The 22,668-nt window shown below is 41.4% G+C and overlaps 1 protein-coding gene across 1 annotated transcript in view; it reads left to right on the top strand.

Moving 5' to 3' along the window:
- Nucleotides 1-22,668, top strand: part of LOC127630869 (voltage-dependent R-type calcium channel subunit alpha-1E) — a 165,098-nt gene that overhangs the window by 21,690 nt on the left and 120,740 nt on the right. Inside the window, exon 2 of the mRNA XM_052108708.1 lies at nucleotides 12,864-13,130. Within this exon, the coding sequence (XP_051964668.1) occupies nucleotides 12,864-13,130 (267 nt within the window). The remainder of the gene's footprint in view (nucleotides 1-12,863; nucleotides 13,131-22,668) is intronic.

Below are 22,668 nucleotides of genomic sequence, written 5' to 3'. Positions count from 1 at the left end.
AGTTTGTGAGGGGCCTTGATCCGTTTGGATCTCTTTCAGAATCCCAACTCGGGAGACAATTTTAAAGAGTGCCTCCGCAACACTGCGTGCCAAAATGTTGTGCAGGGGCACTGCTTCAGAGCACTGCATTGCATAATCTACCAAGACTAGTGCAAAGCGATGCCCCTGTGCCATCCGTTATAATGGCCTGACGACGTCCATGCCAATTCTTTCAAAGGGAAATTCTGTCAACAGAAGAGGGCGCAATGGTGGTTTTGGAGTTGCCAGTGGATTCACCAACTGACAATCGTGACATTCAGCACACCACCTGCGTACATCCCTGCGAATGCCTGGCCAATAAAAACGGGCCACGAAATGGTTCAGTTTCTTATCTTGCCCTAAATGTCCAGCCACCGGATTATAATAAGCCGCCTGGATGACCATGTCCCAGCGGCTTTTCGGAATAAAAAACTGGGTTGTATCTGCTTTTGACACAGCATCCTGTGTCACTTGATACAACCTATCTTTATTAATTGAAAAGTATGGATAGGAGAACGCAACACCAGGCTAAAGCTTTTGACCATCAATTACGCTTGCTTGGTCAAAGGTGTGCCTGAGAGACTTGTCTCTTGTCTGCTCCAGAGGGAAATGCCCCATGGGGTCAACGCCTCCCCAGCCAGTACTGCACAAATCCCACACCAAATTACAGTATTGCAGGACTCATCCACACATATTCCCCTTAATAATGTCTGAAATGCTGGCCAATTCGTTCCTAAAATTAGCAGATGAGTGAGGTAGGGACTAACCGACGCCTCTGTTCTTTGTTATTGTCCCTGGAATTGAACAGTAACAGGCACTAAAGGGTATTCGTGTATATCCCTATGCACACACCTCGCCTTCACCCAGCGTGCTGAACCCAAAGTCTTACCTTGAACCAAGCTTTGGTGACTGGAAGTCTGATCATATCCCGAATCCACCAAGGCTTGGTGTATATCCCCTTGGATACTCACTGGTACATACCTGCTCGATCGGGGGTGGCTTGTGATGTGTCAGGAACCCGGACCCATGGCCCCACATCCATCAACAGGCATTGATCATGAATGTGTCCCGGTTCCCCGCAGCGCCAGCACACAAGCCCTGATTTTACCTCCACACCTGCGGCTCTGGATTTACCAACCTGGCGGGGAGGGTGAATAGAAAAAAAGGGGTTCGGAGCAATAGAAACCCCCTGGGTCCAGGGAGCCGGCTTTAGGAGAATGACATCCCTGTCCTGGGGGGTAGGGACAGGAACATTATTGGATGGGAAAATGGAAGAGAGAGTGAGCGAGAGAGAGAGACAGAGAGAAGGAGAGAGAGAAAAGGAATCGCCATCTCTCGGATATGCCAACAAGTGGTCCTCTGCCAGCTGAACGGCCTCCTCCAGCAATAACGGATGTGTACTTTGTTCTAAAATACAGTCTTTATTCACTCAAACTTTTAGATTTTCAGCAGAACGCTCCCAAATGCACACACACACACACACACACACACACACACACACACACACAATTGGATGATCAGCTCTTCCTCTTGTCTGCCACCATCTCCTCTCCTTTTATCTCTAAGTCACGCCTCACTGGAACACAAACAGGTGTTAGCACAGGTGTAAATCCTTAACCACTCAGCTTTCCCAGACCTCACTCTCCACAGATCGGTGTTCGATCACTCCCTTGCCTCCACAGTCTGAAAACATATTGGCTCTTTGTATCAGTATCAGACATGACAGTCTAATAGCAGCTATTAGGGGAAAATATGTTGTGTGCTGTTGGTTGTTGGAGTGCTTCACAATCTAGATAGATTTTCCGCTGACTGTATAGATTTCAGATCGAAGTTGCATTATAAGTGAGTGTGTGTATCATACTTTGCTGGCTGGACATTTGGAGTTTCAAGGTTCTACTGTTTGTCACACCTAGCGTGTGTCTTTGGACTGAAGGGGCAATGTGACATGAGAGCAATGTGTTTGAGTGTGTATTAGATTACAGCTGCAAAAGGTGTCTTTTGTTGAGTGAATCCTGTGTAGCCAACAACGGGATGAACAAATTAGAAATTCAAAGTTGTACAGTCACCATGGAGACCACTATTAGGATGACAAGGACACTATATTACGTGGGAGCAGAGATGTCTTGTAGGTTCATGCCTTTTAGTTAGCTTTTAATTAGTAGGAATTATAGCAAAACTTAAACAGAGAGGTCAGGGTGTACGTACATATTTACATTGGATTAAGGTGCTTAAAGAATTGTCAAATTAATTAGGTGTTTTCCGTGATCAAACACAGGCCCACAGGACAGAAAAGGGAGAGGGAGACTAAGAGAGAAGCAATTACCAGTCTAGACATTACGTATCTTTAAATGATGTTGATTGTCCCTGAGTTTATAGTGACAATGCATATACAGTACTTTATAGACAGAAGTCACATTTGATCTTAAAGGATTTGTTTATCTAATTATGCAAATTCTGTCATTGTTTACTTAATTTTCAGTGAATAATTTACATGTTTGTCTGTTCCCCACATAAAGCTATTGTACTGTAAGCTTCAAAAGACTCACATGAGTCTTATGGACTACTTTTATGATGCTTGTATGGGATTTTGGTCCTGTTTGAAGCTTTGTTGTATGGAAAAGTGCTGTGTGAAGATTTTGCCTCTTGACAAACTTCCTTCATTTTACTTCCCTATTCCTTTAATTTTCTATGTAAGAATTGATCTAATCAATTTCTCTTGGGCTCACGTTTAGATCACACTTGGTCTGCCTGCACAATACAGGTGAAACTCAAAAAATTAGAATATCGTGCAAAAGTTCATTAATTTCAGTAATTCAACTTAAAAGGTGAAACTAATATATTATATAGACTCATTACAAGCAAAGTAAGATATTTCAAGCCTTTATTTGATATAATTTTGATGATTATGGCTTACAGCTTATGAAAACCCCAAATTCAGAATCTCAGAAAATTAGAATATTACATGAAATCAATAAAAAAAAGGATTTTAAATACAGAAATGTCGGCCCTCTGAAAAGTATAATCATGCATATGTACTCAGTACTTGGTTTGGGCCCCTTTTGCATTAATTACTGCCTCAATGCGGCGTGGCATGGATGCTATCAGCCTGTGGCACTGCTGAGGTGTTATGGAAGACCAAGATGCTTCAATAGCGGCCTTCAGCTCTTCTGCATTGTTTGGTCTCATGTCTCTCATCTTTCTCTTAGCAATGCCCCATAGATTCTCTATGGGGTTCAGGTCAGGCGAGTTTGCTGGCCAATCAAGCACAGTAATACCATGGTCATTGAACCAGGTTTTGGTACTTTTGGCAGTGTGGGCAGGTGCCAAGTCCTGCTGGAAAATGATGTCAGCATCTCCATAAAGCTTGTCTGCTGAAGGAAGCATGAAGTGCTCTAAAATGTCCCGGTAGATGGCTGCGTTGACTCTGGACTTAATAAAGCACAGTGGACCAACACCAGCCGATGACATGGCTCCCCAAACCAACACAGACTGTGGAAACTTCACACTGGACTTCAAGCATCTTGGATTGTGTGCCTCTCCATTCTTCCTCCAGACTCTGGGACCTTGGTTTCCAAATGAGATGCAAAATTTGCTCTCATCAGAAAAGAGGACTTTGGACCACTGAGCAACAGACCAGTTCTTTTTTCTTTAGCCCAGGTAAGACGCTTCTGACGTTGTTTGTTGTTCAGGAGCGGCTTGACAAGAGGAATACGACATTTGAAGCCTCAGTCCACTCCTTGTGAAGCTCCCCACACATTTGAATGGCCTTTTCCTGACAATCCTCTCCAGGCTACGGTCATCCCTGCTGCTTGTGCACCTTTTTCTTCCACACTTTTCCCTTCCACTTAACTTTCTATTAATGTGCTTTGATACAGCACTTTGAGAACATCCAACTTCTTTTGCAATTACCTTTTGAGGCTTTCCCTCCTTGTGGAGGGTGTCAATGATGGTTTTCTGCACAACTGTCAGGTCAGCAGTCTTCCCCATGATTGTGAATTCAACTGAACCAGACTGAGAGACCATTTAAAGGCTCAGGAACCCTTTGCAGGTGTTTAGCTGATTAGAGTGTGACACTTTGAGCCTACAATACTGAACCTTTTCACAATATTCTAATTTTCTGAGATTCTGAATTTGGGGTTTTCATAAGCTGTAAGCCATAATCATCAAAATTATATCAAATAAAGGCTTGAAATATCTTACTTTGCTTGTAATGAGTCTATATAATATATTAGTTTCACCTTTTAAGTTGAATTACTGAAATTAATGAACTTTTGCACGATATTCTAATTTTTCGAGTTTCACCTGTATATCCCTCTGATACACACTGATCCATTTCTCATTGGAAAAGAAAACTAAAAGACCTAGTTTATCTCACTGAGCTCAGTCAATCTACAGTATATTCTGCTTAGGCCACTCCCATGCTTTCCATAAGACATAAGGCCAACAGATGATTATGAAGATGTGTTGACATTTGGTGAATGCATATGCTACAGTGCTTCCTCCCTGCTTTTTTCATTCCCCCATTCTCTCTCTCTCTCTCTCTCTCTCTCTCTCTCTCTCTCTCTCTCTCTCTCTCTCTCTCCCTCTCTCTCTCTCTCTCTCCCTCTCTCCCTCCCTCTCTCTCTCCCTCTCTCCCTCTCTCCCTCCTCTCTCTCTCTCTCTCTCTCTCTCTTTCATTGTGGCACGCATTAACACTACACTTTCTCTCACTCTGTCACCCTTATACACACACACATACATCCATCTTTTCAACCCGCTCCATGGAACAGAAATGTACTTTCACATTGTATTTAGTAATTGGCCATTGAGGATGGCAGCTCTGAAGACCGAGTATTTCTGTCTGTGTATGTGCTTGCTCTTATTTATAGTAAGTCTCAATATAGGGCATCTGCTGAAATATACTTGTCCACTAACTAATTTCATCTGGGTTTTAACCTCACCACACAAACATGTCTATAATTTGGGCAAAGGTCACAAGGTTCCAGACAGGCATTCCCTGAAGGGTATTGGAGATGCTCAAAGACATTAAATAGAAAGCCACCAACTGTATTTACATTTGATTCCATCTGCAAATATTTTGTGTTTTCTAAATCATTTGTTTCTAATAATTATTGGGAGTATGAAAAAGGGAGAGTAATCTATTTTCATCCATCTTGCTGTACTGTTATTTTGATAATTACCTCAATCTAGAATGATCTACTGGGTCATTGGACTATTGCATTTCCCATCATCATTTTTATTAGCCGCATCTATTTTTTCCCCGCTCTACAAGATCTCTCATTTTGCAGCTGACTATTATTAGCAGGTCCTCTCTGGCCCTTAAACTGTTCTGCTCATTAATTTTAAGCAGATTAAGTGACAGAACGCAATGCCTCCCTGTCTCGCCTCACATTTGTCGAGTGCAGTCATTAGCTTCCAAATGAGTGTATTATTTGTATACTTTGTGAGGAGAAAAAGTTGAAAATGTTGTGCAGTTCTTAATATCTTAAAACTGGGTGTTTAAAGGACACATGCAGCATACATTGCACCTGAAGAAATATCTCTCAATTCCAGCAGGGTTGTTCAACTGATAATGTCTTGTCTTGTTTCTTGGCATCAATTGTGTTGTTACCAGGCCAACGGGCCCAATCTCGCACGTAAGCCTGTCAGTAGAACTTGCAGGCGTGCCGGAACAGTGACTTTTAAGCACTAATTATCTCTCAACTCAAAGTGTCCTGAACGAGAAGCTCCAAGATTAGATATATTTTTTAAAACTTGTGTTATTGCCTGAAATCACTTGGTACAGGTGTATGTTGTGATGGATAAGGAATCTTTACAGTGCTTGCAAGGTTCAATGTATGATCATCCCTTAAACCCTGTAAGAGGAATTGTTCTTAAAATAATGATTTCTAGATTTTTTTTTAAGTGCAAAAAAAACAAAACAAACACACACAAACACAAACATTTTTGTGTGTATTTATTTCCAAATAAAAAGCTAACAAACCGTTAATTTATCGTGTTCTCATTATCTCTCTTTATCACAAACCTAATTTTTCATTCATGTTTATAAATCGAGTTTATAACATGTGGGCGGGCCTGACACTCCTCTTTCCACTGATTGGTCAACACGCACCATCGTCTGTTCTTCCTCAACCCAGTTCACAGAAAATAAGAGTTCATCAAGTTTGCTGATTTTTTTGCAGATAGATTCTAATATTAATATTTCTTATGAAAACTTCTGACTGCTGCATGTTTATTGCAATCTCATCAAGCAGTGGACACCTGGATACGACAACCATTGGTGACAGTGCTTTTTTATTTTAAAAAGGAAAATTATGAATTGGGATGCTGTGCACAGACTTAACTGTAACTAAATAGACTTTGTTATCTGGTCATTATTGTTGTAGTTATTAATGATAATTAAATCAAGGCAATAATTGAAGGGGAAACGTAATGGGAAAAATAAATGTTCAGATGTGAATAAGCCTCACCAGGACATCATCATAGTTTTGAGGAGTATAAAGGACACAAGGGCTCAGCCCTCATTGTTCATGTAATATATTACTATTTATTTTATTCGCTCTTTCAATTTTTCATTTGTAGTTACACCTTTTGCTTTGGGGTTGGGGAGTTATGGAATACGTGTAACGGGGCTACGTATTTAAAATACAAAATATAAGTAACTTTTTTCCACAACAGTTAAAATTTAAATAATTGGTAATTAGAATACAGTTACACTCAAAAAGTATTTTGATTACTGAAGAGATTACTTTAGCATTTTATTGTAATTTGTTTAATTTAATATTTAGTTCTGTCAGATGGAAAACATTTATACATATAAATTATGAGATCCAAAGTGCATTTGAACAGCGGTGAAACACTTTCTTATGATGCGTTACATTCATACGAGCAGACAAAGTACGTATGAAGTAAGTTTGACAAAAACACCATACCAACAGTGAAGTTTGGAGGTGGGAACATCATGGTGTGGGGCTGCTTTCAGCAAATGGTACTGGCAAACTTCACATAATTGAAGGAAGGATGAATGGGCATTTTACAGAGACATTCTTGACAAAAATCTGCTGCCATCTACCAGGATGATGAAGATGAAACGAGGGTGGACATTTCAGGAAGACAATGATCCCAAACACACAGCCAAGGAAACTCTCAATTGGTTTCAAAGAAAGAAAATAAAGCTGCTAGAATGGCCCAGCCAATCACCTGACTTAAATCCCATTGAAAATCTATGGAAAGAACTGAAGATCAATATTCATACAAGAGGCCCACGGAACCTTCAAGATTTGAAGACTGTTTGTGTGGAAGAATGGGCCAAAATCAAACCAGAGCAATGCATGCGACTAGTTTCTCCATACAGGAGGCGTCTTGAAGCTGTCATTACCAACAAAGGCTTTTGTACAAAGTATTAAATAAATATCAGTAAGTGTGTTCAAAACTTTTTCCCTGTGTCATTTTACATTATTACACATAACTTAATTTGCTGAGCTCATTTGTTTTGGTTTCTTTGTATGTATGGATTACTTGGGTTGTTACCAACATCTGGTGAAAATTTCATGTCAATGGCACTTTTGGAATATATCCAAAATTTACTGAAATTTACTGAAAAAATGTTGACTTGTTCAATACTTATTTCACCCGTTGTATATTAAGACCTTTTTTACTATTTTAAAGTCTGATAGATTTAATTCTCAACTTTTCAGCTAAATTCTCAGGGTTAATCCATTCTTTATTGACTCTCAAATGTCCAAACTTTAAGACATTTGCTGCCCACATGGCTTTTCTAAGAGTGTCCGACTTAAGAGCATCCACATCCAGAGCAGAATTAAAGAAAAGCGGCTCTTCATTCAGCCACAAATTCTGAAAGTCACTTCCATCCCGTGAGAACTTAAAAAGTGTCCATGATTTAAAGAGTGATCTGTAAAAGAGACTCAGTCCAGACAAATCCAGTTTATTAAGATCCATCAGAAACAGGTGACGATCTAATCCCATGTTTCCTACTCTTCTCAGGAGAGCACATGCGATCTCAGCCCAGCTCACATCCACACCATAGATTAATCTCCTTGCTGTCTGGATTCGAAAAGCCTTTAGTCTCGATTTGATGTCAATCAGCCCCTGGCCTCCTTCTTGCCTTGGTAAATATAGCACAGCAGCCTTCAGCCAATGCTGTCCCGACCAGAAGAAGTCTACTATCCGCTGCTGTATTTCTTTCACCAGCTTTTCAGGAGGTTCTAGTATCATCATTTTGTGCCATAATGAAGAAGCAACCAGATTGTTACATACCAGAACCCTCCCCCTATAGGAGAGCTGAGGTAGCAACCAGTTCCAGCGAGACAACCTGGCACACACTTTCTCCACAAGGCCCTCCCAATTTTTATCTCTATACTCCTCTATTCCTAAAAAAACCCCTAAATATTTAAAACCTGTTCTCCCCACTGTAACCCACCAGGAAGTGTTGGACCTTTAGAACCCCTTCCACACCACAAAGCATCACTTTTATTCCAATTGACTACAGCGGACGAGGCTTTACCAAAACACTCTAAGGACTCTTTAAGTACCTGAATATCACTTTCTCCTCTAATTATAATTGTGAGATCATCAGCATATGCAGATAATTTAATAGAGTAATTCATGGTATTAACCTGTAAACCCATTAGTTCCCTTCTCAGTTTACATAGCAATGGTTCAATTACGATACCGTACAATTGTCCTGAAATTGGGCAACCCTGTCTAATACCTCTTCTTACATCTATAGGGATACTTAATACACCACCCATTTTAATCATACATGTTGCTTTGTTATAAAGAAGTTTGATCATTGAAATAAAACTTTTTCCAAAACCAAAAGCATTAAGGGCATCAAACAAAAAAACATGATCAACCCTATCAAAAGCCTTCTCTTGATCTAAAGACAAAAGGCCCAAATTAAGATCATTACAATTTGCATAATCAAAAACATCCCTAATTAAGTGAAGATTATCTGTAATTAACCGATTTTTAACACAATATGACTGATCTTTATGTACAATATCATGCAAAACTTTGTTTAATCTAATTGCTAAAACCTTCGAAAATATTTTATAATCTGTACACAAGATTGCGACAGGTCTCCAATTCTTTAGGAGTGTTAAATCACCCTTTTTCGGGAGCAAAGACAAAACCGCTCTTTGACAGCTGGTTGGAAGAACTCCTTCATGACAACATTTCTGAAACACTTTAAAAAAGTCCTGACCTACAATTGGCCAAAAAGTCTTGTAAAACTCAGCTGGTAGTCCATCCATTCCCGGACAACGGCCTGAAGATAGACCCATCACAGCTCGAGAGACTTCCTCAAAAGAGACATCACTCTCTAATGACAGTTTTTTTCTTCAGATAAAACAGGTAAATCTCTTAACAGCTCAGTCCTGGAATGTTTATCTGAGCTTTCAGCAGTGTACAAATTGGAGTAAAAGTCAACAGCAATTCTTCGCATCTCCAGTGGCTCTGATGTGACATGTCCATTATTGTCCTTCAATAAAATCATTTGTTTCTGCTGACCCACTTTACGCTCTAGGTTAAAAAAATAAGAAGTGGGAGCGTCCATGTCCTTCAAGTGTAAATAGCGGCTTCTTATAAGAGCCCCCTTAACTTTTTCATCCAATATTGAACTTAGATCATTTTTCTTTTCAGTCCACAAATCTTTTAAATTAACATCATCATTAACAGTCATATTTTTTTCAATATCAGCAATTTCCGCTTCCAGCTGTTTTAATGTATTTTTCAACCGTACAGAGGAGTATGCAGTATATTTTTGAGAAAAATCTCTTATATGGGCTTTGCCAACCTCCCACCACTGAATAATATTTTCAAAATTACTCTGTTCTATTTGCCATTTCTCCCAAAAAAACTCAAAATCTTCACAAAAAGACTTATCTTCTAAGAGTTTAGTATTTAGATGCCAATAATAGCTCTTATGTACACTTTTAGACAAGGTAAACCCAACTGTAACAAGCTTGTGATCAGAAAGACTACTAGGAATAATTTCTGTTAACAACTCTATTTTTCAGGTTAGAAGATATATAAAAACGGTCCAGACGTGCAGCATAAATCCTCCCATTATTCACTTTCACCCATGTATATTGTTTTATAGAGGGGTTATTCGCTCTCCACACATCTGAGAGACTAAGCTTTTTAAAAACACTAGCCAAACAGGAGGCCGACTGTGCGTGTGGTTCTTCTCCGTTTCTATCTAGAACAAAATCTAGAGTGCAGTTCCAGTCCCTCCTACAACAATAAAACAATCATCACTTTCTTCTTTAATTACGCATTCTAATTTATTAAAGAGTAACTTTCTTTCCGCTCAATATTAGAAGCGTAAATATTTACAAAAAGAAATTTTAGATGACTGATTTCAGCCTTAACAATTAAAAACCTTCCTGGTACTACTTCTTGTTTTGATACAATTTTGACATTAGATGTAGGAGAAAAAAGTATAGCTACACCAGCACTCAAATTAGTACCATGACTAAGAATATAGTCTCCCTTCCACCATAGACCCCAGTCAACTTCATTATTGCAAGTGCTATGAGTTTCTTGCAAGAAAATAACATTCAAGCCTTTCAATCCAATCATTTCTGAAAGTAGTTCATTCTTTTCCCATCCCTCATCCCATTAACATTAAGAGATCCCACCCTCAGAGTCTGCATAGAGAAAAGAGAAAAGAAAAAGAAAACAAAAGTAAGGAAAAGTTTTCAGTCATAGTGATTATCTAGATTTTCCCTCGCTTTCCTAGCTTTTTACCTAGGTTTGTTGCATGCTTTTTAAGGCGGTATCTTTTTTGCTGAGTAAGTTCCTCATAGCTGCTGACCTTCCTAGCCCTCATTGCTGAAACAATAAACTTTTCCGTATCCGGAAAATAATCACTTATCTCAACCCCTGTTTTACCTTTTGTTTGATCTAAAAAGGAATTGATTTGTTCAACACTATACAAATCCTTCTCAGCCTCTTTAGTCATCTCAGGCCACTCATCATCTTTCATTCCATTGTCAGTGTACTGTGATAAACACTCCAAACCATCATCCATTTTCTCCTGAGAGCCAGCTACCTGTACAACATCACTGTTCATACCTTTATCTTCAGCATCTCTCACATTGTTGTCAACACTAGCACTCACATCTTTATCAGGTAGATGACTACCTCCAGGTTGTTCCACCCATCCAGCATTAATAACATTAGAGTCACTCACCTCTTGCTGTCCCTCCACTTCCTCTGTAGCACCATTATCTTGTTCTTCATGTCTCGGAGTTTCTACGATGTTTACATGGTGTTCGATGTTATTATCGTCTGCGCGAGATGTAGAAACGCGCACTTCGTTTTTTTCGGACATGAAAATCGTTTATGGCCCAAGTCTCCACACTCAAAGCATCTCAGACTCTCCGAACTAGCATAAACCATGAAAGAGCTCTCTCCGTGAGTTACACGGAAAGAAGCCTCCAGTGTTCTCTCCGGAGAGCTAAGAAACATGTAAACCATACGCCTAAAGGAAAGCACGTGCTTTAAAGCGGCGTCTTTACATCCCAGAGGTACCGCTTTAATAGGGCTCGCAATCTTACAGAATCTTAGCAGTTCTTTAACAATGGCTTCATTTGAAACGAACGGAGGTGCATTAGAGACTATAACTTTAGTTGCAGGAGTGGATAGCGGGGTTACCGGTACAAACGTCTCTTTCACCCATAATCCACTCACAGTCAACTCATTAATAAGTGCTTCAGCTTTTAAAAACACAACCACCGCTTTGTTCATTCTCGAAGCCGAGACGATATTATCGAACCCTAGTTTATCCCCGATAATCAACAGCAGTTCCTCCACGGTCACCCCGGGCTCAGGTACACACCTGCAGCCATTCCTGAGGGACAGGTTAGACGTGCCCTGCGTGTTGGCAGTCGCCATGCCAGCGGCTACCAACCACGCACACACACAGATAAACCTATTTACCTAGCGAGGGGAAAAGAGAGAAGAAAAAAGAAAAAGGAAAGAATAAATAAAATAAATAAATAAAGAAAGAAACAATGTGAAAAAAAAAAACCTCAACAAAAGCGCTCTCAAAATCACTCCGCACATTCACCCCCAACAACCACACCGGAAGTGTGTGTGTGAGAGAGAGAGAGAGAGAGAGAGAGAGAGCTTAAACACGTTCGCGCTTCGGTGAGGGGTGGCCAGGTGCGCGTGCCAAGCTTAAACAAACAACATTCGCGCCTCTCCGCACACACAGTGAAGATGGAGCTTGTTGAGCGCTGTGGTTAGTGCGCTGCAAGATTAAAAAAGAACACATTAAAAAAATAAAAAAACATAAATGAGATGGAAGAGTGACGGAAGACTGAAAAAAAAGACCCCGAGGGATAAAAAAACGATGGCTTTTTAGTTTTAACATAGCGCTTTAATTCAAGAACATGGACAGTGCTGATTTATACTTTTCTTCAGAAAAGTATTTGCTCTCCTCATGTTAAAAAGAACATCTTAATGGGATGTACGACTGGACATTCGGATTATAAACCGTTTTATTCCCCATTTTACTTTCAGGTAATGTCACTTTTGGTGTCTTGGCGCTTTCTGTTTGGAATAAGGTACGTGTTGCGCTTTTTGGAGGATGACGCAGTCGTCGTCTAAGTATCTTGTGGCAAAAATGGAAAAAACGCCGAACCTGTGAGGTTACGATAAACTCTTGCAGTTTTGGATGGTTATTTTTGATTCACCACGTGGATGTGATTGCATTTACTTTTTTTTTTTTTTTTTTTTTGCAGCTGTTGACTGTGCTGAAATAAACTCAGCCTTGTTTACACGTGCTAAGATTTATCTGATTTTTCCCCATACAGAATGGCTCGGTTCGGAGACGATGTTCCCGGTCTGTTGGGAGCCGGGGATGGGGGATCGGAGCGCAGTCGGAACCGAGAGGCTCCGGCGGTATCCACAGGTGGTATTTCACCAGCTTTCAAACAGACCAAAGCGCAGCGAGCCAGAACCATGGCCCTGTACAACCCAATCCCAGTCCGACAGAACTGCTTAACCGTCAACAGATCGCTATTCATTTTCGGGGAGGACAACATCATTAGGAAGTATGCAAAGAAGATAACAGAGTGGCCATATCCTTTTTTCCAGAACGGTAAAACACGCCCTACCCCTCACACACACACACACACACACACACACACACACACACACACACACACACACACACACACACACACACACGCACGCACGCACGCACGCACGCACACACACACACACACACACACACACACACACAGTGTTGACAGCATGAAACACTGTTGTCAAATGTGCATACAATAGCAAGAGTTTTCTTCTAATCCGAAGCAATAAATGGTTTGCTCTTGTTCAGACTGTCATACATTTTCTTCCAATCCCCTCAAAAAAATTTCATTTATTGAACCAAACTTACAAAAGTTGTTGTTACATATAATATATAGTGAAAGTTCATGGATTTTGCTGTTTTTTTAAACTTATCAAATACACTTCTTCTATATTACACAGCATAATTCATTAGACATATTAACACATTTCAGGACCATGGACAGGGACAATGCACTAGGTTTTTTGGAATCAGAACAGGGCAATATGCAGTTGAAGTTAGAAGTTTAAACAAAGTTTTTCACAATTCCTGACATTTAATCGTAGAAAACATTCCATGTCTTAGGTCATTTAGGACAGTGTTTCCCAAAATGTTTCCGCCACGGCACACTTTATATGACTAAACAATTCTACAGCACACCACTATCCCACATAAGCTGACCATCATCAATATTTTTCCTTTTCAAAAACTTGTCCATGTTTTCTGTCCATCTTAGTAGCATGTTTACTGGTAATATTTTAAATTCGGCTATCCAAAAAAAAAAAAAGGTCACAGGTGGTAGGAGCGCTAAATGGGTAATGAAAAAACAACAAATGTGCTTCTTTTCTAATTTGTAGATTTGTTTCTTGCAATGCCACAACATATGACGAGGATACAAACTCATGATGGGTGAAAAAGTTAAGACAATCACTGGGCCACACATTTTTTTTCTGAGGATAATTTTTTTAAAGAATAAGCTAAAAGCACCAATTCCAGCTATTTTAGTGATTCAAGTTTATTCTAGTGTACAATTTTGTGGAATTAGCTGCAAAATAAAAGAGTATTTTGATGAGGCTTGCTTCTGTTTCACAAATTTGTTCAATTTTATTAACTGATTAGTTCAGTGACCCCTTCTGGAATTATCACTAGGTGGCGACAAATGAGCATCTTATGTGCTATGAGTGAGTCAGTGAATCATTTTGAGTCGTTCATGACTGAAATCTACCAAAAGACTTTATAATTTTTAAGCATTAAAAGAACAAAGCAGATCTATAATTTTTCTTCAGTCTGAGCATTATTTTTCATCCAAAAAGACAACAATAATAGTCTTATAATAGTGAGTTTCAATAAAAGCATTGATTTTATCAGACAAGACCACAATAGAAAAGGCAAATAATAATAACTTTGTAAAGCGCATTTCACATGAGTAGAGTCGAGACGTCAACACACCGTTAAACGCCAGCCTCAAGCGCGGCATTGCCCTCCACATGTCAAGAGTTGCAGAAAGCGTCACAGAGGGGCGAATTTACGAGTTTGCCACGTAAAAAAGCAGGAGAATAATAGTAGAGATAATTATTTATTTCAGCTTTTATTTCTTTCATCACATTCCCAGTGGTTCAGAAGTTTACATACACTTCATTAGTATTTGTTAGCATTGCCTTTAAATTGTTTAACTTTGGTCAATCATTTTGGGTATCTGGAATTTTGGCCCATTCCACCAGACAGAACTGCTGTAATTGAGTAAAATTTGTAGGCCTCATTGCTCGCACACACTTTTTCAGTTCTGCCCACAAATTTTCTATACTACTATACTATAATTATATATATATATATATATATTACTATACTCACTGGCTTCTGGTAACAGCTATCCACACGTTCGCTGGCTTCCTCTATTCTCTCCTCTTCCGCGTTCGTCACTTCTCACCAGAGCTTACACTATGCCTACATCTTATGGCAGAATTCGACTCTCTCGTGAACTCGTGGACAGCTGTTACTGGAAGCCAGTGAATATAGTTTATAAAGTTATAAATATGGATATTTTTCTTACAAAAACGCTTCACTTCAGAAGGCCTTTATTAACCCCCTGGGGCAGTATGGATTAATTTTCTGATGGATGGATGCGCTTTTTTGAGCTTCAAAATCTAAGGTACCATTCATTCTGATTATAAAGCTTGGAAGAGCAAGGATGTTTTTTGTAATATAACTCTGATTGTGTTTGGCTGAAAGAAGAAAGTCATATACAACTAGGATGGCTTGAGGGTGATTAAATTATGGGTTAATTATAATTTTTGGGTGAACTAACCCTTTAACTTAGTGTATGTAAATTCTGACTCACTGGAATTGTGATATAGTCGATCCAAGTAAAACAATCTGTTTCTAAACAGTGGTTGGAAAAACGACTTGCCAAAACTATAGTTGGCTAATATTAAATCTGTGGAGTGGTTAAAGATTAGTATTAATGACTTGAACCTAAGTGTATGTAAACTTCTGACTTCAAATGTATGGCCTTTTCTAATTTGAAATGGCTAACCTATGGTCTTTTAACCATGACCTTATAACCATGTATGAATGCAATCCTGGGTTATCTTGTTCCATGTTTTACACTGTTTATACTTTACCCTGGGCTAGTAATTAATTATTAGTAATAGGAAGTCTGATTAATTTCTGCTAACCGATTCTTTTGGACAGTTTGTTTTAATGAACCGGTTAAAACATGTATTAATCAGTTCTTTTAAGTCGTTACGTAATGACATCTCTATACGTAATTCTAATAACAGTGACAAGGTATTCACACTTAAATATTCAAATTAAGACATATGTGAATACGTATTGCTGATTACCTTTTATTCAATTAAGTTATAATAATAAGGGTGTTTATTGTCATACGTGTTTCATTTTGTGATCCTGTTTTAGGCCTATAAGTTTTCACACCCATTTTAGAATGTATACAAATATAAGAGATAAAAGATTATATATTTTATGTAATACTGCCCTTCAAAAGTTACATTAAACATAATACTGTAATTTACACAAATCATCCTGTTCAAAAGTTTGCACCCCCTAGGTTCTTGTGTTGCTTTCTTGTCTTGAGCATCAATGAATGTTTGCACATTTTGTAAAAGTTGTGGATGAGTCTATCAATTGTCCTAAGTGTCAAAAGCTGTCAAAATCATATAGCTACTGTTGGGGAGAACCGAAATGTGCAGAAGATGCTGGAAAACCAAAGAATGTACAGTAGTTGAGACAGAAGTAAAGTCATATGGGGTTATAACAACACGGGTGAAAAAACAATTATAAAAGTTTCATTTTTGGATGAACTAATCTTTTAAGGACCAAGGGAATTTAACCTTTTGAACAGAACAATATATTTAAATTCAGTTACTATTTTGTCTTGTGGAATATATGTGAGTATCTGTTGTCAAATAGCTTCTTCAAGGTAGTACTAAATAAATTTTTATTATCCCTCTTATTTTTTAAAACAACAACACACAGACGCATCCGGGTTTTAGACCTTATTCATGCTAGCGCCATCTTTGATTTTAATGTGATTTGACAACAAGGCTGTGAGGGATAGACTTATCATCTCATCAACAGTATAAAGCTGTATAAAGCTCCTAGATCACATCTGATTTTCCACAACTCATGTTGTCTGGAGTTCTTTGTATACTGAATTTTCTTGGACAGATATTTTATCCAAAAACACTTTAAACTGCAGTAAAGCCCATTGATGAGACTAAGTCTATCCCTCACAGCCTCGTTGTCATTCCCATTAAAAAATCAATGATGGCGCTAGTGTTGGCACTAATATTTGCAGTTGGCTTTTCCAATGTTTTTGGATGTAGCATTTTTAGTCAAATCGTGACATTAACTTCTCAGCAAGTGCTAAAAACTACTGTGTTGACTCATTATTTTCCCAAACGAGTCAGCAGATTGAGACTAAGAAAGAAATCTCAGTTTAGACTATTATTTCTTTAGATAGGGATCATTTTGGATAAAACTAAACTAAAATGAAAGGGCAAATTGAAAATGAAGTAAAAATAAAAACATTTAAAAATTCAAAACATAACATTGGTTATTATGACTAACGCAGTATATGTTTGAGTGGAGGGGAAAAAGAAACAAATAACTGAAATGTCAACAGAATGCAATGAGAAGCGTGTTGAAGGACAGTTTTATCTTCATACACCTAAAGCATATGGTTTTATTAAACCACTTTGAAGTTTGTTCAGCAGGATACTAATCATAATATACTGTATATATATATGAAATGCAACAGAGGTGTTTATGTTACATTTATATTGACAATTGTTTTTTCTTAGTTGTGAAGGCTAAATTAAGCTTAAAATATTGATGTTAAGTTTATGGTTACAATTTGAATTCAGATTCATGAACAAACTCATTTGGACTTGAACTTGACCCGGACTCGGCCTGTTATGGTCTCGGACTTGAGTCCAACTCGGCCCCTTTTGAACTCAGACTCAACCCGGACTGGATTGTTTAAAGACTCGGATTTGACTTGGACTCGACTAAGGTAGACTAGAACCCAATACTATACATTATGTTTCCCCTTCTGTCACTCACTTGACCTTGTGTCGCTGCAGTGAGACTAGGGGTCGCTCTTGAGAGCCCTTAAGCACCTCGATCTTTGAGAAAAGGCCAATGGGAATTGGCAAGTGGAATTTGCATGCCACTCCACCGGACAGACTGGTATAAAAGGAGAAGGAATGCCCACTCTCAATCAGATTTGTTCTTCGTAGCCGAGCAGTTGTGTATCAGTGAGCTGAATACTACTGCTTTTCTATTCACTCGAAGAAGCATATGCTGTTGGATATATGGTGCATTCCAGCGGCTTCCTCTCCTTCTGCATGCCTAGTGCAGATTACGCCCCTGTGCGCTTCGACAGCGCTACAAAGAGAATGTATTTCTGCTAAAAGAGTATATTTCCTTTTTAAGGGCAAACACACTGACGTGAATGTCTTTTTAAAGAAGCATCTTTATAAAGATGCCTTTACGTCTTTGTGTGATTCCTGGATGCGGTCGTTATCTCTTCGCCTCCAACGGCCACAGGCGCTGCCTCATGTATCTGGGCAGTGATCACACTGATGTTGCGTTTGTGGATGGTTCATGTTCTCATTGCGAGAATATGACCACGGCAACGTTGCGGTCACTCCAGCTGCCCCCCGCTCTGCGCCTTCTATCTATGGGTACGAGGCCAGCCCAGCTGGCGCTGGAGGTGATTTGGGGAGTTCAATGGGTGTGGTCTTTCCGGGTAAATCTCAGCGGACATCCCATTCCCCAGCACGCTCGTTTGCCCCATTGAGTTCTGAGATGAGACCAGCTCACCTCATGGCCAGCTTAACATCTCTTTTGGGGCGCGTGTGCAGGATGACTTCTTGATTGCTGCATCGGAGGGCACACTGGTGATGTCAGATGCCAAGAACTCTCGACTGGGCTTCCACCTTCATGTCTGCCCACCCAGTCTGAGGCAGACGCAGAGCTGACTGCTATGCTTGCCTGGGCTGCTGTGAGTATCGGGTTGGACTGGATCCCTCCCCGGCCATGCCCCCCCCCGGTCCCTTTTTTCCTGGAATTGCATGACGAACTGATGAATTAATGGAGGGCACAATTTGCTGCCTGAAACCGACTTCCGGGTTCGTCCACTCTCACTACCCTTGAAGGCAGTGCGGCCCATGGGTACACGGAGGTCCCTCAGGTGGATAAGGCATTCGCAGTGCACCTGTGCCCGCAGAACACCTCCACCTGGTTAGATCGTCCACCACTCCCCGCCAGGGCCTGTAGGACTATGTCGTCTCTGGCAACCAAATCCTACAGTGCTGCTGGCCAGGCCGCCTCTGCCCTGCATGCCATGGCCCTTCTGCAAGTACACCAGGCCATGGCACTGAAAGAGCTGCACATGGGTAGTCCTGATCCCGATGTGCTGCAGGAGTTGTGCTCGACGACCAAACTCCACCTGTGGCTGAATCTGGTCGAGATGATGCCCCAGCATAGAGCCCCCCACAGGAATTTGACGCCCCCCGCCTCACGGCTTGGCAAGAGAATCCGGAAGGCTCCAAAGCGCCCATGAGATGGACGACTCAGGGAGAGTGGTGTCTGTTACGGAGCTGGTACCAGACCACTGGATGGCTGTAAGGTAAATCTTATGTTTCCTTTTGTGTTGTGTTTGCCATCTCACCTTGCTGGTTCGAGCACACTCTACAAGGAATGTGGCATCCTTGTTGGCACTGACCACAAGGATGGAAGACATCTGCAGAGCAACGGGCTGGGCAACACCCAATACCTTTGCGAGATTTTACAATCTCTGTGCTGAGCCGGTTTCGTCCTGTGTTCCCAGCCAAATCTAATACTCTGTGGAGAGAAAACATAGAGAGAAAAGGCTGTGGCTGGCGCGTGCTCATTACGTTGCTTCCCCCCTCAGGGATGTGGGGAACTACATGACGTATTTTGGGGCATTGGGGGAGGTTACGCAGCAGCTTGCTTGCACCTGCATCGGCAGTTCACATAACACAGTTCAGCTGTTGTGGCGTTTGTGCGGACCCCTAGTGTCACTCCATCAACACGACGTTGAGTGAGTGACAGAAGGGGAACATATCGGTTACTATCGAAACCTCTGTTCCCTGACGGAATGAACGAGAAGTTGTGTCCCTCTTGCCACAATGCTGTGCTAGCCACTAAAATGGCCGGGACCTTGTCTCGGATCCTCAGCACAAAACCTGAATTAGAGTGGGCATTCCTTCTCCTTTTATACCCGTATGTCCGGGAGTGGCATGCAAATTCCACTTGCCAATTCTCAGACTTGCCTTTTCTCAAATATTGAGGTGTTTCGGGGCTCTCAAGAGCAACCCCTAGTGTCACTACATCGACACAATGTCTCATTCCCTCCATCAGGGAATGGAGGTTACGAGAGAAACTGAGACGTTTTCCTATACATGCAGTGTTATTATTTTTCTTTTCAAATTATGATTTGAAATGTCATGAAATTGATTGTTATGGTAAAGGATCACACTCTAAACTAATTCTTGGATATTTGTTTTTATTTAATAATTCCAAGCAACACACTGACAATAAAGCATTAGACATATTACCTAATCAAGACTCTCCCAAAAACAATGTGCAAATTTAACAACAACAAAACCCACATCTATTAAATATCTAAATAACACATAAACAGATTCAGACACATGAATGGTTACAGGCAGGTGCTTAGACCACGATCAAATCTATAGAAAGAACATATGACTCACACAACGCCATAGATTGTAAAAATCATTATATAATAAACAGCCACATTTCTTTAGAAAAGCAAGTGATCCGTCATTGACAATCAGGAAAAAACGATTATTGAAATCAATTGACATTGCCTCTTCCACCATGATTTTTCCTCCAGCATGCAGGGACTATTGGAAAAAAGACCACTGTGGAGCACTGATGCAGGGTCAGCCGTAGGGTGCATTGAGAGAGCAAAGGGGCGCTTTTTAGCACTCTTCTGAACAATATAATGTCAAATGGGTCATCCTACGGTCTCGTGGACTTCGCAGGAATGTGCAAATGAACAAGGTTGGGGAGTAACGGAATATATGTAACGGGATTATGTATTTAAAATACAAAATTTAAGTTACTATATTTCACTACAGTTACAATTTAAATCATTGGCAATTAGAATACAGTTACTTTCAAAAGTATTTTGATTACTGAAGAGATTACTTTTGCATTTTATTGTCATTTGTTTCATTTAATATTTAGTCCTTTCAGAAGGAAAACATTTCTACATATAAATGATGCGAGCCAATGTTCATTTGAACAGTGGTGAATCACTTTCTTATGATGTGTTACATTCATACGAGCAGACAAATGTAACCTGCACACACAAACACAAGACGAGACAGTCACAATGTCGGAGAAAACTGCTTTATTCCAACAAAGCAGGCAACAGTACAAAAACAGGGCAAATCCAGTGAAGAATGGTCAGGGTGAGCGTTAAATCGAAGCCGGGGAATCAAGATAGGGTAAAGGGGCAAATCCAGGAGAGAGTGGTCAACGAGAGCGTAGGGGGTCAAAGCCGGGGTAATCAGAATCAGCGAGACGGGACTAGAGGGAGCAAAAGACAGGGGAACAAGGGGAGCTGGCAAGCTAAGAGGTGAACGAGAGGAGGTCAAAACTAGACGAGACTAGCGGGGGCAAAGACACGGGAAACTAAATACAATAACCAACCACCGTGAGATGAAAGGGTAGTGATATATATAGGGGCGAGTGCAGGTGTAAACCATGACAGGTGATGAGACGAGTGCAGGTGAAACTAATGTGCAGGAGTGCAGATGACGCGAGTGCAGGTGGTCATAATGTTCTGGGGGATTGGAAACGCGTGAGAAACTTCGAGGAAGGGAGATTGCCCTACGAGCATGTGAGCCAGTAGGAGCAAAGTGGGCGTGAGGGCTTGAGCGAGCAAAAAGAGCGTCGCGAGCTCGAGGGGCCAGAACGAGCGTGGGAGCTCGAGGGCGGAACGAGCGTGGAAGCTTCGGGGCGGAGCGAGGAGCGGGGTTCGTGACAGTACTCCCCCTCTAAAGCGGACGGCTCCTGACGGCCGTGCTCGGTTGCGAGGAAGTGGTGCTGGACGAACCCAACAAACAAAAAACCCTGAACAGACAACCCACAAAACACACAAACAAAATTGAGGGCAGTCCAAGGGGCACAGAGGGAAATGAGACAGTCCATGGGGTCAATGGGCAGTATCAAGGCAAGGTCTGGGGGAACATAGCGGACAGGCGGGTCGGGAGATCTAGGGGGCAGCCGTAGGGCAGAGACTGGGTCAGGGGGTCTGGAAGGCGACTGGAGGACAGGGACTGGGTCCGGGGGTCTGGAAGGTGACCACCGGACAGGAACAGGGTCAGGAGGCCAGGGAAGAGGCCACAGGACAGGGAGGCGGTCAGGAAGTCCGGGCTGAGCCATGAAAGGCGGTGCCGTCAGAGGCGGCACTGTAGGCGGCTCTGGAGGTGGGGTTCTGGAAGGCTCTGGAGGTGGAGCCGAAGGAGGCTTTAGGGGCGAAGGCCTGAAAGGCTCTGGAGGTGGAGCCGACGGAGGCTTTAGGGGGGAAGGCCTGGAAGGATCAGGAGGTGGAGCCAATGGAGGTGGCGCTGTGGGAGGTCCCCGAGGTGACGACCTGGCAGGCTCTGTAGTCTCGGGGGGTAGAGCCATAGGAGGCCCGAAAGGCGGAGCCATAGAAAGCTCTGGAGTCTTTGGGAGCAGAGCCGTGAGGGGCTCGGGAGGTGGAGCCGTGGGAGGCTCGGGAGGCGGAGCAGTAGGAGGCTCGAGAGGCGGAGCCCTAGGAAGCTCTGGAGTCTCTGGGAGTAGAGCCGTGAGAGGCTCGGGGAAAAAGGTTGTGGAAGACTCGAGAGGCTCTAGAGGTTCAGTCTCTGCCTCCCCCACAGTAAACGAGGAACCAGCGTACAGTAGGGCGAGGTCAATAAACTGAGCCAGGTTGAGAGAGCAGCGACCACCTGGCATGAAGGATGAGGTTGGCTCATTCAGTCCAC

Source organism: Xyrauchen texanus, chromosome 37 (assembly GCF_025860055.1).
Source record: "Xyrauchen texanus isolate HMW12.3.18 chromosome 37, RBS_HiC_50CHRs, whole genome shotgun sequence".
In the NCBI taxonomy this organism is placed as follows: Eukaryota; Metazoa; Chordata; class Actinopteri; order Cypriniformes; family Catostomidae; genus Xyrauchen; species Xyrauchen texanus.
The sequence above is the reverse complement of the archived record's forward strand: the minus strand, read 5'-3'. Positions and strand labels throughout refer to the sequence as shown.